General features: G+C 36.6%; 2 protein-coding genes across 3 annotated transcripts; both read left to right on the top strand.

Annotated features, from left to right (window-relative positions):
* The first annotated feature begins 461 nt into the window (after window positions 1–461).
* On the top strand, window positions 462–1589 carry LOC120075728 (SWIM zinc finger family protein / mitogen-activated protein kinase kinase kinase (MAPKKK)-like protein). The gene has a single exon (XM_039029363.2). The coding sequence runs from the start codon at window positions 606–608 to the stop codon at window positions 1368–1370; it is 765 nt and encodes a 254-aa protein (XP_038885291.1). The 5' UTR covers window positions 462–605; the 3' UTR covers window positions 1371–1589.
* A 577-nt stretch (window positions 1590–2166) lies between these two features.
* On the top strand, window positions 2167–5407 carry LOC120075727 (Regulator of chromosome condensation (RCC1) family protein). 2 transcript variants are annotated; one of them, XM_039029359.2, is made up of 5 exons: window positions 2167–2653; window positions 2777–2941; window positions 3494–3529; window positions 3665–3789; window positions 3885–5407. In XM_039029359.2, the coding sequence occupies exons 1-5, from the start codon at window positions 2560–2562 to the stop codon at window positions 5178–5180; spliced, it is 1716 nt and encodes a 571-aa protein (XP_038885287.1). In that variant the 5' UTR covers window positions 2167–2559; the 3' UTR covers window positions 5181–5407. The 2 variants fall into 2 exon arrangements, with proteins under 2 accessions (XP_038885287.1, XP_038885288.1); XM_039029360.2 differs by having other exon boundaries at window positions 2260–2672.
* Window positions 5408–9216: the final 3809 nt, after the last annotated feature.

Below are 9216 nucleotides of genomic sequence, written 5' to 3'. Positions count from 1 at the left end.
ATTTATCCTGGGGTTTGGTTTTTCTTTGATGAAAATTCTAGGTGAATAATAGTTGCGTGTTTGTGGTGTTCGCTATCATGGCATTTTCTGATAAGAATACAACAATGAATATGATAACCGATAAGAATACCTCTGAAAATTTAGATCTTTCAAATTTCAAATCTGGGCTGATCATAAACATATAATGAATATGAATACAATCTTGATCGTTAAGATTCATTTGCCTTGATATGTAAGAGATCTTGATCCCCCCCCCCAAGTTTCCTGTTTTGATCCTTACATTGTTTATATTATAGAACTTCGTTGATCATTATAAACTGTTTTCAGGTCTGATCTGAACTGCATGGAACATGATCTTTAATGGGTAGACTTGAATGAAAAGAAAAAGGATTTATATATATATATATATATATATATATATTAATTTATAATTTGGCCATGACGTGCCTTGTGGCCTACCACCATTACAAAACCGAGCAATTTAAGCCTATGAATTCTCCCCCTTGCACTTTGCCTCTTCTCCATTACCTACCAAAACTATCCCCTCAAACTACACAAAGAATCATGTGGCCACGTTCCTTAACCCATCTTCCTTCCTGAAATGTATGTTTGTGTGTATATATATATGTGTGTGGATATATCTAAGAACTGTTTACCCCCATCTTCATTGTTTTTCCTTCCAAATTCTAATGGAGTCCGTTGCCTCTACTTCGTCCCTGCAACACGTTCCTCGGTTCAAGCCCTCCCCAGCTGTGGCCGACAGGATTGTTAGAGCTCTCCACCATCACCTCCGTCTTCTTCACCGCTCTGGTTCTAATTTCTTTGTGTTGGGAGCCACAGGCAATGTTTACATTGTGTCCCTATCCTCCACCCCTTCGTGCACTTGCCCGGATCGTATTACCCCATGCAAACACATACTATTTATCTATCTTCAAGCCCTGGGTTTGTCGCTTGATGACACATGTCTTCGGCGAAGGACACTTCGACCTTGCCAATTGAATCGTTTGCTTGCTGCACCCATAATGTTAAAATCACTTGCAGAAGTTGGTTTACGTGATGTATTTCATCAACAATTCTTTCAGGTAAAAGAAAGAGCTTCTGTAACTGTTGTAGATATGGAAGATGGGACTACATGTCCAGTTTGTTTGGATGATATGAAGAAGAAGGATCGGGTTGTTGCTTGTTCGACATGTCGGAATCTTGTTCATGAAGATTGTTTCTCGAGGTGGAAACGAAGCAAGGGAAGGAGAAGTGTTAGTTGTGTAGTTTGTAGGGCACGGTGGAAAGATAGGAAAGACCAACAAAAGTACTTGAATTTGTCTGCCTATATCAACGAACACGATGCAATTGACGACAATCTCTATAGTTGAATGAACTTCATAAGATCTCAAAATAAAATGATTGCGTAAGATCATCCTCGAGTATTTCAAAACGTCTAGCTTAATGTTAAGTTAAAGCGTCCTGTTTAGTTGTAGCACTATTAAATAATTATTAAAAAGAAATGATAGGGAAATGTATATGAAGTTTAGAGGAATATAGGTTGTACCAATAAAGAAAAAAAAAGGTTGATCATACATTATTTCAATTTCCTTTTTTGGGTTTAAAATTAAAATTAGTTTTTATCCTAGAATTGACATTTATTTGGGTTAAAAAGTTAAAATTTAAAAAAAGAAAAAGAGGATTTTTTTTTTTTTTTTGTGCAGATTTTAAAATTTTAGGGATTAAATTCTAAATCAAACTTGTAAATTAACTATAATTTTCCTTGAGTATAATAGGAGTGAAAGATTCGACCTTTAATATTGTTAGCTGAGTGAAGGATTTTTTTTTTTTTTTTGTGCAGATTTTAAAATTTTAGGGATTAAATTCTAAATCAAACTTGTAAATTAACTATAATTTTCCTTGAGTATAATAGGAGTGAAAGATTCGACCTTTAATATTGTTAGCTGAGTGAAGTTTATTTTGGCAATTAAATTTATTAAATGTTAGTCGAACTAAGATCATTTTGACAATTAAATAAATAATTTAACAAGTTGTACAAAATCTTTGTAATTTGATTATATGTGTCAAGAATTTTTTAACATATAAATAGGATTTAAAATCGTTTGAGAATTCAAATCATTCTCATGAATTCATAATAAATGTGTTAATGGAATAAAATAAATTTTCAGTACAAGAAGTAAGAATAAGAATAAAATGAAACGATATGAACGTATCTGAAACTTAACCTAAATATAAGACTCATGTGACGTGGACTCGTATGAGTTTCAAAATTGAGGTGAAAAAAGTGATATTTTCCCAAATGATTGCATAGTATAATACGTATGGGATAGGCTTCTTCTTTGTAGATAGATATCCAGGCATTCTCGAGTTCATTGATGAACTGGATCAAGCAATTGTAGAAGTGAATTCATAGACAAATCAACCGATCCGATCTTCGTTTCTTTCGCGAGCTCAGCTTCTGATAGCAGCAAAGACGCCCCACCTCGGTGCCTTCCTTTGATCCGTTTCGCATTCTAAAGTCTGAATTCTCACCGTTACGCTGCTTTCGTTGCCAAGGCGATGGAGGAGTCCGGAACTCGACCTTCTGCCGCTAAGTTGTCTGGAAAAGTCGTTGCTATTGCGGCCGGTGAAGCTCACACTCTCGTTCTCACAGGTAAGAGCTGACGATGGAGGTAGGGAGATTTTCTGATTTGTGCATTTGTGCATTTTCTGTTGTTTCTCGGTTAACGGAGAATCTATCGGAGCTGGTGACGGAGCTTTCTGGTGTGGATTTCAGGAGATGGGAGTGTGTATTCATGGGGAAGAGGAATGTTTGGGCGGCTTGGGACTGGGGCGGAAGCGGACGAGCTTTTCCCTGTTCGACTTAAGCTTGGTTCGGAGGATAAGAATCTCAGAGCTGTGGCAATTGCTGCTGGTTCTTATCATAGCCTCGCTCTTGCTGGTTAGTGTGCTTGTATGTCTTTTTGGACATCAAATGTTGAATTCTATAGAGAGCTTTCTTTGCATTAACAGTTACGAAATTGTTTGGGTAAATGGAGACAACAACCATTTATTCTTTGCGCTATTAGTGGATTCATACTCTTGCAATATCTGATAACTTTTGTGTTCTTCGACGAAGAAGCTGGAAAAGTTTGATTCGCATTCATTTCAGTGGCTTAGAGATATTTGTTTCAAATGGCAGAGAGAGGAAAAACTTTACCTCATAAAGCTGTAGAAGTAAGAACGTTCTCCAAATGGTCGAGAAAATGGGCAACGTTATTTTAAGAAGAAACTGAGATAAAAATTTAAGGTAGATCTTTTATGAGTGGAGTGCTGTATGTGATAGCTCAATGTACCATACAAGAAACTAATGGCATATACCTGAATGAATCTTACAAGTATGACCAAAGTAAAACTAAAACTAATATATTTATAGCCATGAAGACAGGACACTGAAAATTATGTGGTGCTACTTTATTGGTTTGTAAATTGCTCACCCTTGATTTATTTGCAGATGATGGGTCAGTTTGGTGCTGGGGTTACAACATTTGTATCCTATGAAATGTGTTCACATGGATGGTTGTGCATTCAATGAATAAATTATTAAGAATGCTTACACGATCAGTTAGCATTCATTGTAACTCTTACTGTATACGCCCTCTTTTCATCCTTGACTATTGTAAAGATGGCCAACTTGGATTTGATGGAGGGAATTCCGCCACCCCCTGCTTGCTGAAGCAGTTCCTTGAGTTGGAATCTCCTGAATCTTTGACAGAAGAGTCAGGCTCAAAGAGCAAGGAGTCACTAAAGGTCTGTTGGGGTTCTCTCCGGGTTTTGATGGATAGAATCTGAATCGTGCTTCTTCGTTCTTATTATTATTTGATTTTCCGTTGCATTTATATCAGATTTGTGACATCAAAGCCGGGGGGTTGATTTCTTTTGCAATTGACGATCTTGGAGCTTTATGGATGTGGGGTAATTGTCCAAAACCAGACAGTGAGGATGAAGTTGGCCTATCTTATGTTAGCAGCTTCACACCCTCTCCGGTGTGGGAGTTCCATGGCCATACTGTTGTTAAGGTTGCTTGTGGAAATGCGCATATTGTGGCCCTGGTTAGTGTTGGGGAAACCTACAATAAAGGTGGAGACTTAGTTTGCTACTCCTGGGGAGATAATTCTCATGGTCAATTAGGCCTGGGAGATGGAGATGGGAGGCCACGCCCCCAAATTATCGAGACGTTTAACGAGGCATCCCCTTGGGCAGTGTACGAAGTAGCGTGCGGGGCATTCCATACTGCTTTGCTTACCCGCAGAAAGAGATCATGTGATGACTTAGAAAGTGTGTGTTGGACATTTGGTCTTGGGGAAAATGGACAGCTTGGGCATGGAACCACCCAAAATGAATTGCTTCCTAAGCCTGTAAAAGAATTGCCACAATCTGTATCTCTGATCTCAGTTGATTGTGGCCTATTTCATACGAGTGTTGTTTCATCAGATGGAGATCTGTGGTCTTGGGGAATGGAAAGGGGACTTGGCCTTTGTCCAGATGCTAGTTTTACTGGAACGGACACCGGGGATGCTATATCTCCCCTATCCATCTTCTGTAATGGGTCTGCATCACCAAAATTTTTGGATCCTGTTCAAGTTGCTTGTGGGGCTGCTCATACTGTTATAGTTGCACATAATGGATATAAATTGTGGTCGTGGGGACGAGGAAGAAGCGGGGTTCTGGGAAATGGTAAGACAGTCGATTGTTTTACTCCCACGATCGTCTTGTGGCCTCCACTTGATGAGGATTTCAATCAAGAGGGAACTGAAACCAAAAGCGAGGAAGAAAAAGTTGAAGAAAATAAAACCGAGGAAGTAACCGAAGAAAATAAAAAGCTATTAATAGCAATGGAGGAGATAAAACTTCTTCAAGACAAGTTATCCATCATGGAACGGTATGCAAGCTTTCTTCATGGCTCGATATTTGGAAAACCTTTCCAAGAGGGAGATATCCCACTCTCATTGCGAAATTCTGGTTATTTCGACATTGCTAAGGAATGGGAAAACATGTTAGAGTCAACAGATCGCCCAAATCTTTTGAGGTTGGAGGTGGTCTATCAAAATATGCTGGTAAGTATCAAAGACAAGATAATGAAGAAAAGGGTTCAGGAGCTTGTGAAGGAGTTTCTTCAATCATCGACGTCCTCAAATTAGTGCTGTAATCTGAGAGGCACTGAAGCTATCATTAATCAGGTATCAAAAAGTCGAACATCTTTTAAGTTATTCTGCTTTTCAAGTTTGCCATCAAAGATTATCAGTAATATTGTACAACAGATTGTAGGTTATGTAACTTCTAAATAGCCTGCCCTTTTTGGGCCTGATGTTTAAGTTCTGTAAAAGTGCATCAATATGATTTCCAAAGCCATAGTTGATATTTTTAATATCGGGTTATGGAGTAATAGGAATATGCTCAGCTTAAATGACTTCCTTATTTGAGTTGATTAATTAGTCCTGGGGTTTCGAAAGTTGTGGTTTATGTGCGTAGCTAGCTTGGTGGTTAAGGCATCCATTCGTTGTGAGGTAAGAAGTGAAGGAACCATTGAAAGTCTTTGAGTGGAAAACGGGAGCGGACCAAAAACTCAAAATTTACAGAACATTCAATTTATAGAATACAAAAGAAAACTACGCATTTAAGATGATGAATACAGCATACTCTTAAAAATAAAAGAGAAATCAGAGTAGGGAGAAAAGAACTAACCTCTGAAGAACGTTTCCTTCACATATCATTACCAAAATGGTTTCCTTTTATTTTATGGACGAGATTTCAGGAGGGTGTGGACTCTAGCTTTTTGGTGAAGGAAAAATTAATTGAGATTTGAGAGAGTGGGAAGAAGAGAAATTTTTTTTTGCATAACCTTTTCTGTAACCTAACAGAAGGATGAAGAAGATGATGAACGGATTCAACTGTGGTTCCCACTAATGTAGTAGAGAGAAGAAGGAGAAATTCCCTCCCTAAAAATATTTTTAAATAATTAAAATTAATTTTAATAAAAACTTTGATATATATTTATATAATAACCACTTTATCATATAATATATATTAAACTACATGTTATATCAAATATAACATATAACTTATAGTTTAGTATTGTATCTCATTCAAATTTTAATTATATGAATCAATTCATATAATTAATATTTGAATCATATTGAAATATTTATTTCCTCTTAAATACACTTTATATTATAATATGTCAAATAGAATAATTATATTATATATAATTAAATTAAAAAAATTATATCACATATAATTAATTCTCTCAATTAATTTAAACAATTCAAATTAATCCAAATTTGATTCTCATAAATACTCCGTTGAACTACAAAGTAATTATATTATAATATGTTAAATATATTAATATAATTAATTCTCTCAATTAATTTAAACAATTCAAATTAATCTAAAATTGATTCTCATAATACTTCGTTGAGCTACAGATGGGACCTCTTGAACCTTGACCTTGAAGCTAAAACGGTATTTGAATAATTAATTAAATTCTTTAGTTAAATTACTCACTATCCATTAATTGTCGAGCAATCCACTAAAAATCAACAACTGCACTACATATATATTTCTGTGTCTATTGGATATAACCAATCAACAATGCGATGATCCTTAACAAATTGTTCGTAAGTACAACTAGGTCAAAGTTACCGTTTTGCCCTTGTAATTACATCTAACTTCTTAAGTACCACTAATCCCTCTAATGAACAATAAATCATAATCCAATTATGACTAGACTCATCTCGAGCCAAAAGAGGGTGTGGCATCACATTGTTCAAGCCCTAGAGTCGGCCTTTAAGGGAACAATTTATCTACTTTCTCTTGCCTCATGAATTCACCTTTCTTCTTCTTTTCGGAGTGTCACCAGGATAAGGTATCCAACCGATATCTTATCCATCTACTACAAACCATTTAGGTTATCACTTAAACATGATCCACATGTATGTCTCTACATGCATGTTCCAAAAATAACCTTGGATGTTAATTTATTGGTTGTGGGTTTAATGCTACTAAATGTCAAATAAAACATCTCATATTTTATTAAATAAATAAAATATTTGTACAATATAATTACAAATTACAGGGCCATACGAGATTTAAGGCACCAACTCCAACAATCTCACACTTGTCCTAAAGCTAGTGGACTGTACAATGAAAAAAACTAATATACAAGTAAACAAAACAATAAACTACGACGTATAACACGCGTCCAATACAAAATCTCCCACTTTCCCTAGACTATATATGGCCTGTCCCGTAGACCCATACTCTGCAGGTGACCCTCAAACACCTAAGCTGCGAGAGCCTTTGTAAATGGATCAACAACGTTGTGCTCCGAAGCTATCTGCGTGATGATCACGTCCCTTCGATGCACAATCTCTCGGATGAGATGATACATCCACTCTATGTGCTTCCCGCATTTGTGACCCTGAGGCTTTCAGGAATTAGCCACAACACCACTATTATCACAATAAAAGGTGATAGGTTTTGACATATCTGGAACCACTTTCAAATCAGTTAGGTATTTCCTGAGTCATACAACTTTCTTAGCAGCTTCACAAGCTACTACGTACTCAGTCTGCATGGTGGAGTTAGCAATGTACCCCTGCTTCCTCCAGACAAACTGTCCCACAGGATCCTAATGTGGATTTCCTAGAATCCTTATCTATCTAGAAATCAAAGTCTGTGTATCCTGTAAGGATCAAATCCTTAAAACCATGCACGAGCATGTAGTCCCTTGTTCTCCATAGGTACTTGAGGATGTTCTTAACAGCAGTTCAGTGATCAAATCCTAGATTACACTGATCTCTATTGATTATCCCCACTGCATAGTAGATGTCAGGTCTAATACATAACATCACATATATCAAGCTGCTTGCAGTTGATGCATAGGGGATCCGTCTCATTTTCTCAACCTCTTGAGGTGTCTTAAAACACAGTTCATTTGACAATATAACTCTATGGCTGAAAGGTAGTAAACCTTTCTTAGAACTTTGCTCGAATACTTGACAAACATTTGTCAATCTACGATACTTGAGACAGAGTTAGCGTTTTGTTCTTTTGATCTCCAAAGATTTGAATTCCAGAAAAAATCGAGCCTCTCCCAAATATTTCATTTGGAATTGGGTCGCTAGCCAGTTCTTAACTTCAGTCAGTAGATCTATATCATTCCCAATGAATAGAATATCGTTTACATACAACACTAGAAAAGTTACTGAACTGTTGATGATCCTCTTGTATACACAAGGTTCATCAACATAATGATCAAAGCCATAAGATTTGATCGCAATATCAAATCTTATATTCGAAAATCGAGAAGCTTGTTTTAATCCATAGATGGACCGATTAAGCTATAAACCTTTGCTCTTGACCTTGAGTTATGAATCTTTCAGGTTGTTGCATATAAATGGTCTCCTTAAGATTGCCATTCAAAAAGGCAGTCTTGATGTCTATTTGCCAAATTTCATAATCATAATATGAGACAATGGACAGGAGGATGCAAATAGACTTTAACATGACAACGAGTGAGACAGTCTCCTTATAGTCAACTTCTTCAAATTGGGTATAACCCTTTGCCACAAGTCTAGTCTTGAAGGTTTGCACTTTCCCATCAGTATCCCGTTTTCTTTTGTAGATCCATTTGCAACCTATAGGTTTAACCCCATCAGATTGATCTACAAGATCCCAAATCGATTTAAAGTACATTGACTCCATTTCAAGATCCATAGCTTGATCTAATCATCTCTGTCAACATCCTTCATTGCCTTCTTATAAGACAATAGATCATCAACATCTCCGTCAGCTACCATAGCTAAGATTTATGTTAAACCCATATAACGAACAGGTGGATTTGCAATCCTCCCACTACGTCGAGGCTTCCTCAATACTTGAGGTGGATTTGACCTATTTGTTGATCAAACTTCAACAAATCTTGTTGAGGTGTTGGGTTCTTCAACAACTTTTGTTAAAGTTTCAGTAGTTTCTTTGGAAATTTCGTTCAACACCATTTTACTACAGGGCTTGTGTTCCCTTATGTGGTCTACTTCTAGAAAAGTAGCATTTTTCGACACAAATACTTTAATTTTCCTTAGGGTCGAAGAAGTAACCACCTATTGTTCCTTTGAGATAGCATACAAATAGACACAATTTTGAACGAGGTTCCAGTTTCTTAGGATTTGCCTTAAG

Source organism: Benincasa hispida, chromosome 4 (genome assembly GCF_027475165.1).
Source record: "Benincasa hispida cultivar pf3 chromosome 4, pf3_genome.v1.1, whole genome shotgun sequence".
Classification (NCBI taxonomy): Eukaryota; Viridiplantae; Streptophyta; class Magnoliopsida; order Cucurbitales; family Cucurbitaceae; genus Benincasa; species Benincasa hispida.
Note: the sequence above shows the minus strand (reverse complement) of the source record. Positions and strands in the feature narration are given on the sequence as shown.

Excerpts from the sequence above, each read along its gene's own strand:
- LOC120075728 (XM_039029363.2), top strand. The coding sequence starts at position 606 with ATGTTTGTGTGTATATATATATGTGTGTGGATATATCTAAGAACTGTT.
- LOC120075727 (XM_039029359.2), top strand. The coding sequence starts at position 2,560 with ATGGAGGAGTCCGGAACTCGACCTTCTGCCGCTAAGTTGTCTGGAAAA. Across the intron at positions 2,654-2,776 it reads TCACACTCTCGTTCTCACAG|GAGATGGGAGTGTGTATTCA; the intron begins GTAAGAGCTGAC and ends TGTGGATTTCAG. Across the intron at positions 3,790-3,884 it reads AGAGCAAGGAGTCACTAAAG|ATTTGTGACATCAAAGCCGG; the intron begins GTCTGTTGGGGT and ends CATTTATATCAG.